Genomic DNA, 23,044 nt, shown 5'->3' with positions numbered 1-23,044 from the left:
AGTGTACCTGGCGTCTGGACAACGTCTCTCTGCGTTTAGCAGGCATATCGTAGACCACCTGTTTCCAAAACTTAGATGACAGCTCATTGCTCTTAGGACCCCTCCACTTGATGATGGATAAAACCTGAGGAAAGGGAAGAGATTATTATTATTCCTCCTGCTGTCTGAAGACAAATCACACCCTCCCTCTATTTATCCCTCCCTGCATACCTTGATCGTGTGTTTAAGTGCTTCCACCTCTTGGTAGTTGATAACATTCTTCAGGTCTGCACACTCAATCATGATCACCTGGAAAGAATCACAGAGGTGGAGGTACTTAAGAAGGGAGAACTAAGCTGCTCTTCAAAGTGTTGTGCAAAGTACTTCACAACTTCTCTAAACAATGCAATAGTTCCGATGTTATGGTTCTGAATGTCTCTTATTTTTGTACTTCCTGTTTCCTTCCCATGTCATACCTTGATCTCCCCGGTAACCAGCATGGAGTGGAGGCGTGTCTCTATCTGAAAGATGCTCCACCCTCTTTTGGCAACAAACTCTGGAGTCAAAACGATGATCAGACGTCTGCTTTGCTCCACGCTACGAGCCAAGTCCTCGATGTAGGCTGGGAGAGAGACACATGGAGACAAAGGGAAAACTAAATAGAGAGAAAGAAAGGGAAGTTTTAAGAATAAAGTGAAGATCAATACATCGTCTGTTTTCTAATGAACTTGTTTGGAATAAATGTTAAAGACGAGAAACAGTTCCAAAACAAAAGTAAATATTTTCCTTGTTGTTTTTCTATCTGATTTAAATACAAAACAGGATTGACAACGTCATTTTTTTTTTTCATAATCATCATTTGACGGAATGGTGTTAGAAAATGTAAAAATATATGCCAACTTGCTTGACATTAGAAGATTGATATAAACCTTAAGCTGGAGTCAGAATAAGGTTAGCCTAACATAGCATAAAAGCTAAAGGGGCACAAAGCTAACGTGGTTTAGTTCAAATTGATAAAATACAACTACCAGCACCTCTTAAGCTGACTTAGTAGTGCTTTATTTGTAATTTGTTTAACATGTGTAATGTGAATGCAAATGTAAATGTGTTGTAATCAACAATTTGTGGTTTTAGAGAGAATTACGTGCTGTAACTATTTACAACCAACAGCTGGGTGCGGTGGACTGTACAGCTCCTGGAAGTATTATCACAGCAGAGGGAGTAAGTTATCAATGTTCTGATCTCACTTTAGGGGAAGAAGAAAAGAGGCATATGCTTTTATGGAACACAACATGTACTATCAAGTGCATAAGACATTAAAAATATTTAACAGGTCCCAGGACCAATATTGAAAAAGCTTTTCTTAAAAAGAATAGCTCAACATTGTGAGAAACATTGCAATTAAGTATTGGGTAACCATTATAGGTGCTTAAAAGGTAATTTATTTTTCAGGAGAGCTAGTAGTTTTGAATTTTAATCACAATTGCACTTTGACCACCCACATGTCCCTATTTCTGTTTGACTTGATGTGTTACTTGATATGTTGAGCTATTTTTTTAGCTTTGCATATCTTTCCCAAAAATGCAAAGACAAACAATAAGATTTCAAGTTCTTAAATAAAGAGGCAGAGAACATTGAACATCAGTATGTATAGTATCGGATGTATTTTTGCTGGCGTTAGCCTTCCCATTTTTTGTTCAGGAAATGACTGGCAGGAGTTTACAGCAGTGACAGGAATGCTTGTGCAAGAGTTTTGTTAACAGCTCTTTAATGGGATTCAGAGTTGTGCTGACCACCATCAGATTTTACTTGTAACTTATGGAAGGAAATGTGAACTCAATGAGGTGAATACAGTGGTGCAGGAATGACTCCTGGAAAACCCCGGAAATTAGTTAGCTTTTACCACTTTCGGTTCCCTTGTTTCAAAGTCAACATTTAGATGCCTGAAATAACGTCTGTTGAAACACAAGCTTAAGAGATTTTCACGTTTTGTACTAGGACATTAGATACGTCAGTAACCACCCAAATTGTGAATGTCCGAAGCTTCTTTGTGTCTGGAAAACAGAGTTTGCTAACAAGTGACTAAATGAGACTATACTAAAAATCATCCGTCCGAACAACAGTCCATTTAAAGCTTAGTGGTGGTGATGCACAACCATGGTACCATGATGTTGTTAGCTTATAGCCTAATGTTAGCTTTTTACATTTATGCATCAAACATTTAAAGAGTGGTGTTTATATGTGGAGATTATTCTGCTGACCAAAACGTGGAAGTATCATAAACGTGTGTTTCCTACAAAGCTTATTTTCTGCAATATACTGAAATCCAATGAAACAGTCCCATTGTTTTCTGTCGAGGGAGCCTATGCAAAGATAACTGCCTGGTCGTCCTACAAAATACGTCACCGCTGCACCACTCAATGGCTGGAACAGATAGCATATTTTCAGTTGGTTGAATTTCCCAAAATGAGAAGTTAAATCCACTAAATATATCGTTAGCATTATGGCAACCATTAGCCACATTCTTTTTTTTAATTATAAATCTCTTTATTAGTTTTCGCACAGATATCAAACAGGCATTTTCAAGACATTACATGTAAAATACTGTGTTTTACTAGTACAGTTCATTAGCCACCTTCTAATGTCTAAAAGCAAAAACAATAACTCAAATCTGAGCAACCTATTTCAGAGCTCCACAAATGCTTCTTTTAATCCTCACTGTAGTGCTGTTGCTTCATCCTGAGGTCTATTTAAACTCATCTTCCCTAACTGTCCTATTTACAATTATTTGGGAACATACGCCGTTCCGATTATTTTTCAAATTTGTAGTTCCCGAAAGTGTCTAAAACTGAGTGATCTGTGAATAACAAATCTCCTATCTCTGTATGTCTCTACTGCTACCATCTTTTCTCGTGCTAACTAAATTAATGACGGAGACTCTGCAACAACAGATTATGATTTCCCGCTCACTTTGAGGGGCACAAATAGTACACTACATCTGAAAATTCACTCAATTCTTTCTCTTCTCTGCTTTTCCATCCCTCTCTTCATCTTTCTCTGTCCTTTTCCCCCCCCCACTTCTGTTCAGCCCTTCCCTACCTCTTCCCGCTCTCTATTTCTGAGGATTATACAAATCAATTAATTGTAAACACAAGCCAATCACCCTGTCCCCGCCTCTTTCTGCTCTCGTTGTTTAACTCTCGCACTCTTCGGAGGGCTAATGGAGTGGATAATTGAACGTGTTTTTTTACCATGTTGCTCTGTCAATAGCTTTGGTAAGCATTGAAAAGGAAGCTCTTGTGTGTGGCTGTTACCAACTCATTTATTTTCACAATCTGTAACCTTTCATTCATATGCAGCTTAGTGTAAGTTATGCATGTTTTGCAAAGTGGACATGTTGTTGGGATGTTATTAGGGAACAGAGAGGCCGCCTCTGGAAATATGACTTTTCAAACCCCGCTTAGGATGCATGTGTGTTTTAATGTTGGCTTAGGGTGATTCATTATAAACCATATTTAAGTAAATGTAGTAATATATTTTAAGAGAAAATGTTGAATAGTTCAAAGAACACATATTCCTTTGGAGCTTCACATTATAAAGTTATTTTTGTCTTTTGGACAGGTCGTGGTAATTTTTATTTTATTTGTATTTAACCTTTATTTAACCAGATAAAAAGCATTGAGATAAAATCTCATTTACAATGCTGACCTGGCCAAGAAGGCAGCAACGTTACACATAACACATAACACAAACATATAAAATACAGAGAACATAACTAAGAAAACAAAAGATGAAAAAAAGCAGTTACTACATTGTGCACATTAGGACAGTAAGAAAGGCACTACTTATTACTGCAAGAGCAGCTGGTGGTAAGGATTTCTGACAACTTCAATTTAAAACAGGCTATAGAAACAAGTGCCGTCAGTTTGAGGCGTGATTGAAGGTCATTCCAAGACCAAGGACCATAATAAAAGAGACTCCTTTTTCCAGCCTCAGTCCGCACAGCAGGAACCTGGAACCGTATCAAGGCACTGGATCTGAGGTTGTAAAAGTCACAAACTGGAGCAAATCTGGCACATATGTAGAGTGGAAGATTTCCTAAAATGGCTTTATACATTAATAAAAACCAATGCTGCATCCTACGCATAGTGAGTGAGGACCATCCAGTTAGGCTATACAGTGTGCAATGATGAGTCCTATAGGGTGCATTTGATATATAACGCAGTGCAGCATGGTAGAGTGGGTCAAGTTTGGCCAAGACAGTGGGACAGGCAAATCTATAAATGGTGTCACCGTAGTCCAGCTGGGACAGGAATAAGCCAGAGACCAACCTTTTACGGGATGAAGTTGAAAAACAACATTTAAGTCTGTAAAGGAAGCCAAGACTGAATATCAATTTCTTTGTTAGAACTTCGATATGGTGTTTGAAGTTCAGATTACTGTCCAACCAAAAGCCAAGATATTTGTAGATATCAACAAACTCAACAGAGACGCCATCAAGGGTGTCAATGGAGAGGCAAGAGGACGCTGACTTGGGAGCAAAAAGCATTGCTTTGGTTTTCTTACTGTTCAAAAGCAGTTTGGAATCAAGAAGTGCATGCTGCAGCGTGATAAAATCAGATTTTAAATTGGAAACGGCCATGTCCAGAGAAGGAGCACATGAATATACAATAGTGTCATCAGCATACATATGATAGGTAGAAAATTGCATCTGATTACAAATATTGTTTACATATAATAAAAAGAGCAAAGGCCCCAAAATAGAGCCCTGTGGAACGCCCTTCTCCAAGGTGACAGGGTCAGAGACAGTGCTACCCAACCTGACGCATTGAGTACGGTCGGTTAGATAACTCTGAAACCAACAAATGGCATTATGACCGAAACGAGACACCAACATAACATTAGACATAATGTGGTGATCTACAGTATCAAATGCTTTGGCTAGGTCAATAAACAATGCAACACAAACAGATTTGTTATCCAAAGCAGCCTTGATATCATCTAAGACTTTCAGACTGGCAGTCACAGTACTGTGCTTTGATCTGAATCCAGATTGCATAGGGTTAAGGATGTTGTGTGAATTTAAAAAAAGTTTTAGCTGAGTAGAAACTAGGGACTCAAGAATCTTTGATAACACAGAAAGATTTGAGATAGGACGATAATTATTTAACTCAGTGGGATCACCAGCTTTCAAGAGGGGCGATACCAGAGCTTGCTTCCACAGAGCTGGCAGTGTGTGAGTGGACAGGGAGAGATTAAAAATATCAGTTACTGGTTGTGCTATAATCTGAGCTGCAATTTTTAAAAAGAATGGGTCGAGGCCGTCAGGCCCGGCAGACTTTTTAGGATCAATTGAGTGCAAACCCTGTAAGACTTCAGAGACCGAGAAAGAAGCAAAATCAAAAACAGGGGAGCTCATCTCTTGACTAGGGCTGTGAGTACGACCATTTAGAGAGTCATGACTTTGCTCATCAAAAATGTGACCAGCCTTTTTGAAGTGAGCATTGAAAGCATTAGACATACCATCTGAATCTGAAATAAAATAATCACTGACCTTCAGTTTTTGTGGGAAACTAGAAACTTTCTTGTTCTGAAGTGATTTAATTGTTTTCCAGAACTTAGAATGGTCATTAAAACAATCAGTGGTTAAGCTCAGATAGTAATCAGTTTTAGCTTTTTTAATAAGGGCTGAACATTTATTTCTGAGGACACGAAAAAGAAGCCAGTCATCACTAGTGTTAGACTTTCTAGCTAAAGACCATCGCTTATTTCGATCATGAATTAGATCAGATAGTTCTCTAGTAAACCATGGAGTGTTCCTATTCTTGACTCTGAATTTTCTAAGGGGGGCATGTCTATTAATAATCGATAAAAAGTGATCAATAAAAAATTGGACGGCAACATCAACAGATGGAATTAACACTATGAAGTGCCATTTAACCTCCGCCAGATCGTGTAGGAAAGCCTGCTCAGAGAAGTGTTTGAAGCAGCGCCTGAGGACAATAAGGCCCTTGGCTTTGGGCAACTTAGTGCTCCTAACGCAAGCAATAGTGCAATGGTCACTGATATCATTAGGAAAAACACCAACAGACACATACTTATGAGCTGCATTTGTTAGAATGACATCTATAAGGGTATCGTTATTGGGTTTGGCAGGGTTTATTCTAGTGGGACTATCAATAAGCTGAGTTAAGTTCAAAGAATCACAAACCTGCTTAAACTGTGAAGATTTATCACTCAACCAGTCCCAATTTAAATCACCCATTAATATGATTTCAGAAGAAAACATAGACAAGAATTCAGTAAGGCTAGTAGTTGCATCCATGATGGCCGATGGAGGCCTATAACAGCCAATAACAGTGAGAGGAGCATTTGCTATAGTTATTTGGACTGCTAGCAACTCAAATTGCCTTGGAATTGAAATTGAGTGAAGGACTGAGCACTGTAGTTTCTCAGCAGTGTATATTGCAACACCACCAGCTCTGCCCTTACGATCCGTTCTGAATACATTATATCCATCAATGTGAATAACAGTGTCAGTGACAGACGGTTTTAACCAGGTTTCAGAAACTACAACAATATCAGGTTTAGCAACTAAAAACCAGGTCTTGAAAACATCTAATTTGGGCACTAGGCTTCTAGCATTAACATGCAGAAAACCCAATCCTTGCCTACAGCTAAACTCATTCGGAGTTGGCAAATTATGCAAGGAAGCAGAGAAACACTCAGGACCAGGGTTAATGTTAACGTTACCAGAGAGTAGTAGCAGTAACAATATTAACAGTCTGGAAGATGATTTTTTCACATGGGCTCTGGACGCGTCGCTCCTCGGGGGGGCGGGGCTGCTCCAATCCTTCGATATTAGCGAGTCCAGAGTAAATAGGGCAAACGGGAGAGCGCATTTCGTGCCATGAAACATCAGCTTTTGGTAAAAACTATCCGATGGATGTAATACAATGCTAATGCAAAGTAGAGAATGGCTTCATATCTGAATTAATTAGTTTTATACTGCAGTGAAAGTAACAAGGCGCCTCTGAAAAAAGCTTTAAAAAATAATAGCAGGTATAAGATGTGTACTGTCACACTCCTAGGGTTATGTCACGTTTGTAATTTTGTATGTTTGCGTTTTGCTGTCATGTTTTCCTCCTGGGTTATTGTCTGGTCCTTTTCCTTGTGTTTTTCCTCCTGTCGTTAGTTTCCCTGGTGTGTCTAGGGCCCTGTCTCAGGTCGACTATTTTCATTTCCTCGCTCCTCGGTCCTCGGTCTCCCTGGAAGTTGATTTGTCTGCGCCATCTTGATTACCGTCCCATGGCTCTTATTTCTGCCGAAGGACCGAGGATCGAGGAGCGAGGAGCGATAATGGAGGAGCGATAATCGAGGAACCACCAGTCCATCCTCCGATGAAATCCTCAGATACTCGCCCCGCCCCCTTACTGTGTATCGCTCACTGATTGGACGATGCAGTGCATGCACTGATCTCATGCTTCTTGTTCTTGACATGAGAGCAGTACCCCAGCGGAGTGAAGAAAATAAATGAAACTCACGAGAGTCACTCCTCAGTTTAAACTGTGTTTTGTTTCAATTCATGTATCATTTAGTTACAAATATGTGATATATCTGAACAACAAAGTGGTCAAAAATCATTGTATTCATTTATTGGAAACATTTTCATGATCGCTTTTTTCGTTTTATATTTTCATTTAATCTCATTTCCATTCAGTCAGTCATTAAGTGCTATTAAAATGTTAATGTGCTACATATCCACACAAACAAACAAAGTGTGCAATCCAATGAATTTTAATCTAACTGGGTTTTGATAGATAATATATATATTTTTCTTCTCTCAATTATTTTATTTCTATTGTGCACTCTAATCAATATTAATCAAACTATTGTTCATTTATACATTTTAAGAATGGCGTTTATCTTTTTTGAGAATGAGTTCTTATTTGATTTTATTTATTGGGGTCTACAACAGATGATACACATGTTTGTGTCAGTAAATGTGTGGCAGGGGTGTTTGTGAAAATAACGGGGACAGAGCTGCTGTCAGACGAACAGCTTTGCGGCGTCAACACAAACGGACGTCGATTCACGTGAGGCTCCGGAGGAAAGGACGTCCCATTGCTCTTAAAACTAATTTCCCTGCTTCTCGTTGTTTCCTTGCGTCCCTCCATGCTTCCCTGGACTAAACACAGGGAAACGACGCAAGTGAGGGAAGCAAGGATTTAATTTAACCGACCTGAGACGGGGCCTAGTTGTTTGATTGTGTTCCCCTGTGACCCTTGTGTTTCTCCTCCCCTGCCCGGCTGTTTCTCGTCTTGTGATTACCCCTCCCTGTATTTAGTCTTGTCTCCTCCTGTGTTCAGTGTTGGTGCTTCTTTTGTATGTGACCCAGTTCACCGAAGCGTGTTTTGTTTGTCCAAGTTTATTTAAAGTCCTTGAAATAAAGGTATCGTCAAGTGTAATCTGCGTTTGGGTCCTACCTGCTTCACTCTGCGTAACATGTACCATATCCTGAAGCACATTTCTTCAACATTTTAGCATAACATCAAAAGCGTGTAAGTCGCTTTGGATAAAAAGGTGGATTAAAACAAATACAATCAACTTCCTGTTCAAAATTGTTGGGGTCCAAAAGTTTTGAAATTAGCTTAAAGCAGAATCCAGAGTTATTTTCTCTCCATTCATTTGACTGAGCCAAATCGATTGTCACGCTGCGGATCGAAGGCGGGGCTTAAGCTCAACTCAAGGGCACATACGCTCTTTGGGCCTAGATACGGTTACCTTTGCTCTTGAGAGGCAGGCCATTTTGGCTTTCTGGGTGCCACTGAGCAACTCTGGTAGGAATGAATGAGGTCCCGCCTCTAACGCTGTATCCAGTTCTCTTACACATCGATGCTTAATATAGACCCTCCAGAAAAACGCGGGCAAAAATCCTTGATTATGCGGGCTAAAATCCTTGATTATGCGGGCTAAAATCCTTGATTATGCGATCAAACATGCAGGGTTTTATGGGATTTTATGCGGTGAAATTGCTGGAAGTGGCTAAATATGCGGAAAAAATAAATTGGGCTGTCTTATTTATATATTCTCTCTCAGATACAACCTGCCACTAACGTTAAACCCCTTTACTATTCAATTAAACACATTCAATGTGTATTTATTGTAAAAACAATTGGGCTATTTTAATCACTCACACACACACACACACACACACACACACACACACACACACACACACACACACACACACACACACACACACACACACACACACACACACACACACACACACACACACACACACACACACACACACACACACACACACACACACACACACACACAGCAGAAATGTTCGTCTTTAAATGAGATGGATCAGATTTTTTCATCTTGGTGTTTTCTCTCTCGTGTGAGTTCCACACGTTCACTCTACGGTGTTTTTTACCTTCTGTGATGCACGAGCTGATGACGTTGTGTCATCATCATCACTACTTCACGTCAAGACGAGTTAACTTTTTTTTCCCTCAACTTTGTGTGGAAAAATGCGGGGATTATGCAGCCTTTTGATAAATATGCAGCCTTTTAAAAATCTGCGGCATTTTGCTGATTATGCGGTAAATTCTGCGATCGCAGAATCGCGTTTTTCTGAAGGGTCTATTAATAAGATAAGATAAGAGATAATCCATCCATTCATCTTCCCCCGCTCATCCGTGGTCGGGTCGCGGAGGGTTGGTTTTGAGTAGAAAAGCCAGTGTCAATCGGGGTTAAAGTTGGAATAATTTAACATTAAGGGCAGCAATCAGCGACTATTTTTGCTAAGGGTAGCTCTTCCAGTCAGGTGGCACACATATTCTAGTAGAAAGCCAAAATGCAAGTATTTACCTGAAAATGTGCATAACCTCCTTAACAAGCAAGGCCAGGGATGACTTTAACAATGATGGATGTGTGTGTGTGTGTGTGTGTGTGTGTGTGTGTGTGTGTGTGTGTGTATGTGTGTGTGTGTGTGTATGTGTGTGTGTGTGTTGAGAATACTAACAAATCCTTAAATTACAGTATCCACATTTTTTATCTTATGCTCTTCTTATTGCATGTACCAAAATGATTTCTATCAACACATATTAGTGAACCTGTGTGTGTGTGTCAGGTCACAGCATTGACAGATGGAGCAATAACAATCATATTTCCCATTCCAGTTGGACAGACAGATATCCCCAGACACAATGACAAACGGTGTGTGTTGTGTGAACTCTGCATCATATGCAGTGCACATGGGAATTTGTTGGTGTGAAAGTGAGATATAGATGTAAATCCCACTGTGAAAGACTTAGATTGTGTTTGTGTGTGTTGCTTTAATATAAAAAACATGAAAATAAACGTGTGAGCAACTGTTATTTAGGTCAAGTGACGCTCTGTAGACTTAGTTTTTGTGTGTGTGTTTTTGATTATCACCTGAGATCTTACGCAGACCTGTGTGTGTCTGTTTGTGAGTGTGTTAAAATGAGAATCACCATACATTCCTATCTATTCTGACAGTGAGGGATTTTGCGTGTTTGGGGCTATAACGGCCCATAGAGAGGGAGAGACAGAATGTGTGTGTGAGTGTGTGTGTGTGTAGATAGAGTATGGATACTTACTGCTGCTGGGTATGAGATCTCTGTCTGGTAAAAACAGCTTGTATCCATAATGTTTCTCTAAAACGTCCGGCAAGATTTCCAAAGCAAATGTTTCTTCGTCGCTGCATTCTCTGCTGAGGAGGACAAAAGACAAAAACTTTAATAAGTGAAGTGTAAACTGCAAGATCAACCATTTTTGGAGCTGAGGTAACATTAACATGCTCATTTTCAGGTTCTGGTCTGACCTCATGGCAATAATTCAGAAGCCATTAAAACTAAGCTGAAAGGTACAAACCCTCTGATTTCGCCTAGCAGTTTGTCATGCATTTCTTCATCATTACACCGTACATGTATTTATCTTATATCTGTCCAAAGTAAAATGAATTAGTAGTATGTTGTGATTTAACATGATTATTTACAGATTATTATTGCGATTAACATGATTACATTTTTTACTCAATTGACACCAACAATAAATGTCACTGAGGTTATACAATTATATAAAGGTGTGGCTTGGAAATATTTGTTTACGTAATGGTGACCAAACCATTTGAGACCCACTGAGATAACTTAGACCAGCGTTTCTCAAAGTGTGGGGCGCGCCCCACTGGTGGGGCGCAGAGATGTGATAGGTGGGTTGCGAATGGACGCGATGAATGGGAGTTTTTGAATTTTTTGAATTTTTTTAACATTTATCTATTTAATATAGCCTAGGTGTAAAAAATAAAGTAAGAAATCATTCCAATGTGTGCTATAGGACAGTAAAAAAAAAATTCAAAAGTTTAGAAGGGGAGTGATTAGTAAAATATGCTTAAATAAAAAGAAAGAATTCTAACTAGGTAACATAAGATAAGAATAAACAAGTTTAAATGATTTGTTATTGGTTTTGATCATATTCTAAAGATGTTTGGATTATTGAAAAGTATACAGCTCCCTTTCAGTGTGTTGAGAGCTGTATCCATAAATTCATTTTTTGCTCAAAGTGCACCAGATTGAGGCATTTCACTTCAACATTAAAAAAAAAATCTTCCCGGGGGTACAGCCCCCGGACCCCCCTAGAGAGGGTGAGGTTCACCCCCAAATAAAGCAGGTTAAAATAATTAAATTGCATACATTTTAGTAAACATTGAAAACGGGTCCCACAGACCCAAACAGCACACAAATGTTAAAAGTAAGCATATAATAATGTTCAAATGTGTTAAATATATACAATGCAAAAAAACTAAAAAGAGGAGTAAAAATAGCTCACGACTTGTTTTATTTTTTGAAATGAGCTCTCATCCTAAAAAAGGTTGGAGACCCCTGTTATAGAACGATACATTCGACAATTTTAAGCTTGGCCTACCATTTTATTGGAGCGATGAGGAACAGGTGGGGCTTGAAAAGGCCCACCTGTTCAAAGTGGGGAATGACAGAAAAAGTTTGAGAACCACGACTTAGACTAACAGTAACGAGTCCTTTACTTCACCCAAGCTGTAATTATCTGAGGCAGAGAACTCTCGCTCCACCTTGTTGTAGAAACGGCTTCTTATATCCGTCAGCGCAGCTAGCTAACAAAAATCCCCGATACCGGTGCGCTCTCTCTCGCAAAAAAAGAGCTTGTGCTAAACACACACAGAGACAGAGCCGAGCTTGAATGTGCCTCGGACTCCCAGGCCAGACCACGCCACTGACTTGCTCTTTCAAAATCAGTCACATTGTTGTGAGTCACTTTGTTCACCTTGTGTGCTCCAGGTTATAAATTATAATAACATAAATGCAAAAAAAGATATACAGGTTTAGGTTTATTGTTGACTCTAAATAGTTTTGATTGTAAATCTTTCTCTTTTTGTAAGCACTATGAGATTGAAATGGGCTTTTAGATTACTTTGCTACAATGCTAATGTCTTCAATATCATTGTAAACATTTAAATATAAATATAAGATTCACAATATTTTCAATATAGGAAGTTAGCATCAGAAAGGGGTCCCTCAAGTGCAATAGGATTTTTCCATTGGATTTCGGTATATGTGACCTGCTCCATCGAAATCAGTCGCATTGACCCGAAGACACATTTTGAGTTGTACACACTGTTGGAAAGAGGAGATTCCTAGCTTTCTAATGATATCAGGATTGTTTTTGTACTCCAAATATTAAGCAAAAATATGTCACATTATATAATGACTGTCACCGAGTCATCATTTTGAGAAAAAGGCCTTCAAAGGTTCCTCTTCTCTGGAATCCATTGATCTGACTGATTGATTAGCGGAGCAAATGATCAAAATACTACGGAGGGAAGATATTTTCGTTTGGATTACTGGTCTGGGGGAAGCTCGCAAGTTTGTGTGTGTATACGTGTGTGTGTGTGTGTGTGTGCCTGCTGTGACGTCAAGTTACTCGGTTCTCCGCTTGTAATTATACAAGCTTCAAAGTTGTATTTATCATCTGAATTTGACGAAACAAGTTTAATATTCTGAAAGCCAAGACTTTGTTTAATTGAAATCAGATAAAAACAAACTGTAACTGACCCTGCCATGTTATCTATGATTACTATACGCCTTACATTCATAATTTCAGCCGGAGGGAGGGGAAGCAGCGCTGTGGAACAGCAGAGTGGCGAGTGAGAGCTGTCATCTTCCCTTTACAAGCTTCAAAAATGTATTTATCGTGTGATTTTGGAAATAAAAGTTCCATATTCTGAAAGCCAAGACTTTGTTTATTTAAAATCAAACAAAACACCCAAACCCCGAAAAACAATTTTTTTTTGATAGAGCGGGTCACATATGGCATAAAGTAAACTCTGTGGCAAACATTGCATTCATGATACCCACACGTTTTGATCAGAAGTTAATCCACACATATCTTCTGATTCTCAAACTTGAACACATCTTCAGTGTTGTTTCCTGGAGTTATTGGGTGTTTCAGGTCTTGCAACAGACACCCTCTTCCAGGCAACCCTACCGAGGTTAATCAGACCTCTGCGGCAGTCCTCCACCAGCTCCTGGTACTTTGTCTTCTTTCTCATGTGCTTTCTCCATCCTTTCCTTCCAGGGCACAGTGAGCTCCAGCAAGATGAGCTGTCGAGTGGCCCCAGAGACCAAGATGATGACTCAGTCTGGACTAGTTTAAGTGTGTTGGAATGTTCAGCTGCCTTTCAAGGTCAACTGTCATCACCCAGTCTCATGTTGTGGAGTGTAAACCAGCAGAGTAGCCCTTTAGTCTTTTCAACGGCCACTCGTCCTCTTTGAATAACCTGATGGACTTTGCTGTAGTTTTGGTGTATCTGCTATCACTAATCCCATTGCTTATTCCCTCAGCAATGGACTTTAGGACCTGGTCATGTCTCCAGCGATAACGCCCCGTGCCCAGTGCTTTGGAGTAGCTGCTCAGGATTTGATCGAGATTCCCTATTTTAGAACACAAAGGGCATGCAGGTGTCTCTAACTTGCCCCATGTGAACAGGTTTTAAGGGCTGGGGAGGACATCATAAATTCCCTGAATCAAGAACTTGATCCTCTGTTGGTTCCACCTCCAGATGTGCTGCAAGGTAACATTCCGCCCTATCGCCTGTTCCCACTTCATCCAGACACCCTGCTGTCGCATGGCCACTGTACTGCTTGCCCGCTCTTCCTCTACTGAAGCAGGTACCTCCTCCTGGACCAGCTCCCGTCTGTCTTTTTGCGGTGGCAGTGCCGTACTGGTTGGACGTTATTATCCAAAGTCCAGCCCTGCCCTATGCCACACTCCCAACCAGGTTCTTGTGCTTCAGCCGAGCCTCCGCCGGCTGAACTGCCTCGGCTGCCCTCCACTTCCTCCCGGTCCGCAGAACAATTCATGTGCCGACCACTTTGAAAGGGAGCCTGGGCTTGTTGCTGTTCCCATAAAGCCCAATGCTGCTCAGGCTGCGAGACAGGCCCAGCCATCTGCGGAGATAGTTACTCACCTTGCGCTCTAACCCTTCCACTACAGTCATGGGAACTTCATAGATAAGCAGAGTCAATAGGATTCTTGGGGGGATCCCGTGCTGGTAAATCTAGGCCTTGAATTTTCCGGGGAGCTCAGACGATGATGTCCTTTACCTTCTGTGGTATCTGGTCTCTCTCCAGTGCAACCCCAACAAGCTTGTGGGGTATTGAGTTGCCATATGCGTTGCTAAGGTCCAACCACTGCACAGCCCTTTGCCCTCTCTCACCTCCCTGATGACCTGTGTCACCACTCCTTTGTGCTCCAGGCAACCAGGGACCCCCGGCATGCCTCCCTTCTGTAACAATGTGTCAATGTAGGTTTTGCTCAGGAGAAAGATGGAGAGTCTCTTGGACACCAGACTGAAGAAGGTATTGCTCTCCACGCTAAGCAAGAAGAAGACCCGAATTGGTTGATGTTCTCAGATTTCTCCTCTTTCGGCATTTATACCCCTTTGGCGTATCTCCAAGACTATGCAATCCTCCCTCTTCTCCAGATCTCGTTTAGGGCTATCCAAAGGTGATAGAGTAGCTTCGGGCAGTTCACTTGGTCCTGGTGCTGAGCTAGGTTTCGCCCTCCTCACAACTTCCTCAACTTCTCTCAGGAAGGGCTGTTGGTTCAGGTGTTGTTATCAATGCATTACACAGACCCAGTGGCTGGTCTCTCCCGGAGTCACTGTCAGTGCACTTGAGTTGACTGTTAATGTTGTTTCTGGAGTAGGTCAACTAGTCGCCCCTCTTTTAAGGCCCAGATATACTGGCCAGTCACCTGAGAAGTCGCCGACGCCGACACCGACTGTTGCGTCGCCGTACTCTCCTGCGTATTTGCCAACTTCGCGCACTGGAACACACCGCAAATCCGAGCCGAGCACGTATGAACTGCGCATGCATGAGTGGCAATAACTCTCCTTACCAGCAGGCGGCGGTAGTGTGTATTCATCATTCAAATGAGGCAACAACCGGAACAACCGGAAGACAGAGAAGAAGAACAGCGTTTTTCTTTCCATTTTCACTCTCGTCCATTGAAAACATGAACGAACAGGAGCAGGACGAACGGGAGGTACTGGAGCTAGCAGCCCTTGGACTCACGCTTGTGTTAAATCATTTGTTTACCTCCCTCACTTCCGTTAACGCTTCTCATGCACTTATTCGCTAGCTGAACAGCCAATCAGTGTTATCCCTTTGTCCGACTTCCGGTGGTGTTCTCGACGCCGATTCAACATGTTGAATCGGCAAGAAAAGGCGTCAGGTCGGCAGAAAAGACCCGACGGTGCGGCGCACACCACTCCGAATAGGGCGTGCCCACGCTCATGTTCGGCCTGACTCCCATTTACTGCCGATTTCGGGCCGGTGTATCTGGGCCTTTAGCCAAGGAGCTGCTTGGTCAACTTGAAGGGGTTTGCCAGGAACGCCGCTCTCCTTATTGTCCTCTCTCTCCGCCTTCTCCTCTGGTTCATTCCTCTTCCTGAGGATTTCCCGAAGATCTGCTAGACCCTCTCAACTTCTCCTGACTTCTTGTACTCCCTCCTGAGAGACTTGATTTCTTCCCTGAGTTGCTGGATTTGCCTTGCTCGGGTGTTCGGAGCATAAGCCGTCTTGACATCCTCTAGTCCAAATTGCTCAGCTGCAATGTTTACGATGATGGTAGCCATAGAGTTCTACCACCGGTCCACATCCCCCTTGGCAGTCTCTTCCAGAATGCAATCTACATCAAACTTCTGCCACTCTGCTCTGCTCGTGGATTTGGGCCACTGGATTCTTGGTTGGGCCAGAGGAGCGCAGGCAGCTGATGTTTCTGGTGCTTGGTCTGTGGATTGCAGGCATCCCATGTGGTTGGCGCTCCGAGGCTGCATGCAATGCCGGCCAATCTCAACATTTTAACAGATCACCACCCCTAAGCTAAAGGCGGTGTCTTGTCGGCGTGATGACATTTTGTAGTCTCTTGTAGTCACTTGTTAGCTCTTGCTGTTTTTATGACGCATAGAAGCGTCAGGCATTCAGAAGTGGGGTAATTAGTGACGTATTTAATGTCGCAGAACAACATGTGAAAATCTCTTAGGGTTGTTTTAACCACATATCTTATTTCAGGCTTTTAACCATAAACAGAAAACTGATGACTTTGATACGAGGGAACCGAAAGTGGTAAAATGTTATTTCCGGGTTTTTAAATTCAAGTTTAAACACTACCTTAGATGTTCTAAGCACATGATCAAGGTTTGCCTTCCATATTTCAGCTCTGCTAGTGAGTTTGAATTCTGGTTTTGTTAACACGATAAAAAATAATAATAATCATTGTTCAATACATATACTACATATGTTTAGAGGTAACTGACCTGCCCAAAAAGTCCAGGTCCACTTTAGTGTAGGACAGATAGGCATCATACTCCTTATTATCTGTGAAGAGAGAGACAGAGTGAGTGAGTGAGAGCACAGGGCATATTTTCACACTAAATCAAATTAACTGAATCAATTCTGAATTCTGATACTTCCTGGTCATTTCTACATCAGGATTTGAAGAGCACAAATGAAATCTTGGGAATATTCTGCTCAAGAAATTCGAAATCAATACTGCAAAATGACTTGTTTTTCCTTGTCTTTCAGCTTGTTTGTTTATGTTAATGCTTTTTCAATATGACATTTGATACTGAGAGAAACGTAAAGCCTAATAAAAAAAAATGAATTGATTGCTTTGGTGTTTTTTTTTTAGTTGCTTTCTTTGGCCTACGTCGATTTGATTACATGTAATATAGTCTAGATGGAAATAGGGGTCCACTTTTGCATTATTTTGCTGTTTTTGTCCAGAAATACAGTCAAAATGTTGTCAAATGTCAAAAATAACCATTCCATTGAATTCCTAGGGTCAGAATTGTATGGAAAAATGTATTCATTTGTCTCTGTATGTTGTTTACTTCAAAGGTTATGCCTCTTGCTACATTACATTTTAATGTTTAGGTTTTGGGTTAGGTGCAATAAAGGGTTAAAAATGGAGCGTTTCGGACATTATTTCAGCTTGGCACCTGGCAGATTCTGAAAGTAGACACTTTAAGGATTACGAAAAATCAGGTGGCATAAAAAATTCCGAGAGGTGCGCGTGGATCCCTATTTCCATCTAGACTAATAATTCTCTATCTTTTATTTTATATCAATATCATACCTTTGCTGTTATTGTTTTCTAATATATAAGTACATCCCCTTGCTGATGATTACACCCCTCCAATCATCTGGTTTGTTACTAAATATGACTGCCTTGCCCCCTCCTATCTGTCTCCTTTTTAAAATGCTGTCACAGTTTTTACCTGTGTAGTTCTATGCAGTTTAAGGTGTCCAAATAAAACGTGTTATTATTATTACTCACACAAAAACGCAAACTTATTATGGCAATGGTTGTGTGTATACACATTTAAATGTATTTCAAACGTATCAGTTTAATAATTATGTCGGCTGTTTTTTCCAGAATGATTACGGTTTTGTCTTTCATGAGGTAAAAAAAAAGGTTTAAAGATTAAATATACAAATAAAATAAATATCTTAGATTTAAAGGGGCCCAATGCTTCTGGGTTTTTTCCTTTCCTGTAGTGTGTTATAATCATGGGTGCACATAACTGGTACGCAGGTACGCATGCGCGGCAACAATCTGAAATGCGTACCGTCTCTTGTGTCACAAAACGCATTTGCGTACCGACGTACTTGTGAAGCTTTTCCAGAAGGCGGTTAGATCACTGGATGAGAGAGTTGGTCTCCATTATGCACAGACAGGGCTGCTGTTAACGTCGGTCTGTACAACGGAATTGTGCCAAAACTACGCCACCCGGCTGAAGAGGGAGACTCCCCCCCTTCACTGGAGAACTGCGCTAAAACAGCTGATCACAACGGTCACGCTCTGGAGTATTCCACTCGCCTCCCCCCCCGTTGACGTTCGCGATACAGAGGGCTTCATCATATAACTTTGAGTGGAGCCAGAATATGGAGTACCAAACACTGACTCCAGATACTCATCTGAGTACCTCACTGAGAAAGTTATGTGCGCCCCTGGTTATAATGGTATTTGTAAAATGGTCTGCAAAGGCTAAAATCCTAAGGTTCCCTCCAGGGGGAGTTTATTTTAATGTATAATGCCTGCAAAGGAATACGTTTTGTATTTAAGCAAAGTACACCAATTCACAAACCAAGTCAATTCATAAAAAGTAATAAAACAATTTAAAAAAGCTTACCATCTTCAGTTTCATCGCTTCCAAAGTGCCTCCTGTAGCAGAGCATGATCTCCAGGTTGTAACACTTATAAAGTGCAGTGAGGACTCCCAGCAGCAACAGTATGACCCCAAGACCACCAGCCAACTCCAGACGATACATGTCTACAGTCAGGAAAGAAAAAATCAATGAGACACTTCAAGATAAATAAAGATCAAAAGGAAAAAAGAAACAAATGTCATAAATCAATAACTCACACTGAAACTCACATAAATAACCAAACAAAAACAGACTGTTATAATTGTATTTTTCTAAGCAATCACTGCAATATTAAGCGCTTTGATAACAATTACCGCAGAAGAAGCACAGTATTTAGAATTCACTGAAGGAGGCAAAAAATGACACACACTGCACATGATGTGCGAGACAGGTTAACATGACTTCTGATAAACCACATAGAGAAGCTGGTTTGCAATATTGCATTTATTAGCTTCTAATTATAAATATTTGTTAATTTTCTATAGAGAAATCTACTTTGCGTTAAGGTCAGATGTTCACCAGTTGCCCTTATGTTTCTGCCTCCCCTGCTCAGCTGTGTCTTGTCCTGTGATTACCCTTCTGTGTATTTAGTCTTGTCTTGTCCTGTGCTCCATGTCTGTTCGTCGTCTCTCCTCGTGTATGTTACCTGCCCCTCGTTTCATGTCCATACTACCTGTCGTCTCTTCGTGACCATGTTCCCTGCCTCGCATATGCTCATCTATGCTTGTCCATGTCTCCTACCTGTTCCCGTCTGTAAGTTTGTTCCTGTCTGTTGTGCTCCCCAGTTTTGTTTATTAGTTTCTTGTTTTTCCTGTCTTCTGCTTTTTTTAATAAAGCTTGCTTTTTGTTAACAAACCTTTTTGTATTTTTTAACTGCACTTGGGTCCTATTTTCCCCAAACCTGACAGAATGAATATAAAAATTACAGCTTACCTGTGTTCAGGTTCAATGTGTAACTTTTTAGTGCACTCATACTTGTGTTTTATAGTCTCAACATATGTTTTTTTTAAATGCCATATGAGGTCAAGCATCATAATACTTCATGACTGCTAGAGGGTCTTTATTGACTACACACAGAGATAGTATCAATGCTATTTTCATAGTTTTACATGCACAATAGTGTGTTTGTTCAATGTTGAGGTTAATTTATGATGCTATTAATGCGCAGAGCCTTTTGCTTAAAACTGCTGGTTTTGTTTCTTTGGTTACCTCTCCTGCTAGCTTGTGCCAATAATTTGGCTTAGTCGGGCAGCACCGCTCTCTCCGTAGAAACACAACCGCAACGTCAGCAGAACCATTTTACCATTGGTCATGTGAATGCAGATTGAATAAAATGTTGACTACAAGTTGACAAACACATAAAGTCGGACTCAACACACAGAGTATGTTGACTTGACTGAGAGAGATAAATTACCTCACATCAGCAGTGTGTGTGTGAATGAAGGATAGTGCAATATGAGTGTATGGGAGATTAATGAAACATGGCTTGTGAATGACACCATTGCCATCTCACAAACACACACCCACGCACACTTCTGTAATCAAAAGGTAATCTACTAATCTGAAAACGAAATTCATTGTTTATTTTCTGTTTGATTTTAAAGCATTTCACATATACATCTTTGTTTCATTTAATAAATGTTTCTCAGCCATTTTTATCTCGTTTGCCTTTTTTTCTGTATACTGTATATTAAAACCTGAGAATCCAGGATATAAATTATCAAACTGAATGATGTAAGATTCAGATTTAAAAAAAGGACAGAAAAACACTAAGACCTTTTTAAAAATATTGCTATATTGTAATATTAATTACATTATTATTTATAGGAATTTTACAATGGTCTCTCGTTTTACAGTATATAATCTGTGTTACTACATTTCCACCAGTAGACGTCTCTCCAACTCTACTCTGAGTAGCTACACCACCTTTACACAGAGATGCTGTGGGTAGAAGTGGGAGGGTAAGTGACAGGGGGGACAGGGAGGGAGGGAAGGAGGGCGAGAAGGAGTGGTAGTCCAAGGGGAAAGAAAATAGTCAAATTCAACTAATTACCAAATATTTGCGCTGCAATGAGGTAAACTCAGATTGTTTCCATTTGTCATGAGGCACATTTTGAAACTTCCACTTCAGTCTCCATCTCCAATGTCATCTATCTCTCTCAGATATTTCCATTAGTAATGAGTAACTTACTGCCGTCTCCAGATATCATTGCAGAGGAAAATGGGAGCAGAATTTAAATTTAAACACTTATTACTTATTACAGAAGAGAAGTCAACAGTAATGGTTGAGGTTTCCGCATGTGTGGCCAGGAATAAGTTCGAATCATTTTAGTGGGATTTTTAGATAACTTTTCTTCCTGTCTTGCTCTATCCAGACTGAAGACTTTCTTTTTGCTGCTGCTTTTAATTACGCTGCAATGTACGTTTTATTCATGTATTGTATACCTATGTTCTATGTTTTCATATTGTCTTTCCATTTTAATGTTTCTTTTTAAATGCAATATTTGTTAATGCTCTTAATGTTATTCCTTTTTGTAAAGCACCTTGTGTTGAAAGGTGCAATAAACTTGCCTTGCAGTAACACCTTGTGGAATTTTATAATCTCCCTTTTTTCCATTCCTCACTTTTCTTGCATTTTCTTCATTGGAAGAGCATTTAGCATCTGTTGCCCAGGTACATTTTCTAGAAACAACAGTAATGGTGATAAACTAAACAAATAGCCTTAAAGTTAGTCTCTAAATGTACCATCTGTCTCGTCTTCCATTTATACCACGACATGCTGAAATGCTTGTGTCCACATTAAGCCTTTTTCTGAGCAACATGTTGATCGAAATTATAACAGATAGCATACCCCAGCACCTTCTTTTTTAGCACTTTCCCTTTCCGAATACCTCAAGTAAAACATTTTAAACGTTTCAGGAAAGCGCCAGTGACGTCACTGTATAAATTGCAAGAAAAGCATTTTTTTGTCATGACGGTCCGACGATCAGAACAGAGACTTCTCAAATTCTCTCCAAACCCCATTTAATGCAGCCTCACATTGTGTCTGATTTGTTTCAGAATATTATTATTTGATCCCACTTTTGGGTCATTGTTTTGGGTTTCTATTAGAAGATGATTTCATGCTTTAATGTTCTTTCTTTCTCATACTGTCTGTCTGGATATACCTGTATTTGGCCTCTGTCTGAAACGCTCAGTTTTAGCCCCTGTTTCTTTAGGACCCCCCTCTCTCAATGACCAGTCTCTGATTAGCTTGGGAGAAGATTGGCAACGGTAGTTTTCAAGCCGTGGGTGGAGAAATCCCATGCCTTCTGACCTAAGCAGCCCCCACTCTGTTGGTGGGTAGATGCTCCTGATACACACGTGTGTGCAAAAGCAACAAAGTGTGTTTTTCAAAATACACTCACCGGCCACTTTATTAGGTACACCTTGCTAGTACCGGGTTGGACCCCCTTAATTCTTTGTGGCATAGACTCATCAAGTTTTTCTCTTTTTATGACCATTCTCTGTGAACCCTAGATGGTTGTGAGCAAAAATCCCAGTAGATCAGTAGTTTCTGACATACACAGACCAGCCCGTCTGGCACTAACAACCATGCCACGTTCAAAGTCACATAAACCACCTTTCTTCCCCATGTTGATGCTCTGTTTGAACTTCACCATGTTGTCTTGACCATGTCTAAATGCATTGAGTTGCTGCCATGTAATTGGCGGATTAGATATTTGCTTTAACGAGCAGGTGAATAGTTTTACCTAATAAAGTGGCCAGTGAGTGGATATTTCACCATGTAAAACCTCATATGACGCTGAAGCTCTTGTAACTTGACAAAAATGGAGATCACTTTAAGATATATTCCTTTGACAAATTTCAAGACAAGACAGCTTATTAAAAAATATAATTGTTGAAAACCCTCCTGCCTATTTGGTCTTGTGGGAGGCGGCATAAAAACCAGGCCACACCTGAACTCATTTACTGTAAGGCCTGAATCAGTCCTGCTCAGTCCCTGGGTGTTTCTCAATCGCGAGTACGCTTGCTTGGTAACACATGTCTGCCGAGCATCTTGCTTCAGAAGCGAGGCAAGAATACTCCCTGGCATTCGGAAAACAAAGCAAGTGTGCAGGTGTGCGTCATATGAGAGGCCCCGCCTTACATTTTCCGCCACAGATTTGGGGAAATTGGTCCGTGCGCATCCTAACGAAGTACGCCGGGCTCGGTAGATTTCCAAGTATGCTGGACATTGGAACAGTACTTCGGCAGCACTCGATGACGTAGTATGCTTG

At 40.6% G+C, this 23,044-nt stretch overlaps 1 protein-coding gene across 8 annotated transcripts in view; it reads right to left on the bottom strand.

Moving 5' to 3' along the window:
- The window catches only part of il1rapl2 (interleukin 1 receptor accessory protein-like 2), a 565,814-nt gene that overhangs the window by 5,414 nt on the left and 537,356 nt on the right, over positions 1–23,044 (bottom strand). For 3 of the 8 annotated variants that reach the window (XM_079670815.1, XM_079670817.1, XM_079670822.1), the window contains 6 exons: positions 18,749–18,889; positions 16,871–16,931; positions 10,617–10,729; positions 456–634; positions 211–288; positions 8–124 (listed from right to left, as the gene is read on the bottom strand). In XM_079670815.1, the coding sequence (XP_079526941.1) occupies positions 8–124; positions 211–288; positions 456–634; positions 10,617–10,729; positions 16,871–16,931; positions 18,749–18,889 (689 nt within the window). The remainder of the gene's footprint in view (positions 1–7; positions 125–210; positions 289–455; positions 635–10,616; positions 10,730–16,870; positions 16,932–18,748; positions 18,890–23,044) is intronic. The other 5 variants (XM_079670818.1, XM_079670820.1, XM_079670819.1 and 2 more) reach the window with 3 other exon arrangements.

The sequence above is a fragment of the Notothenia rossii genome, assembly GCF_949606895.1.
Source record: "Notothenia rossii genome assembly, chromosome: 3".
Taxonomy (NCBI): Eukaryota; Metazoa; Chordata; class Actinopteri; order Perciformes; family Nototheniidae; genus Notothenia; species Notothenia rossii.
Note: the sequence above shows the minus strand (reverse complement) of the source record. Positions and strands in the feature narration are given on the sequence as shown.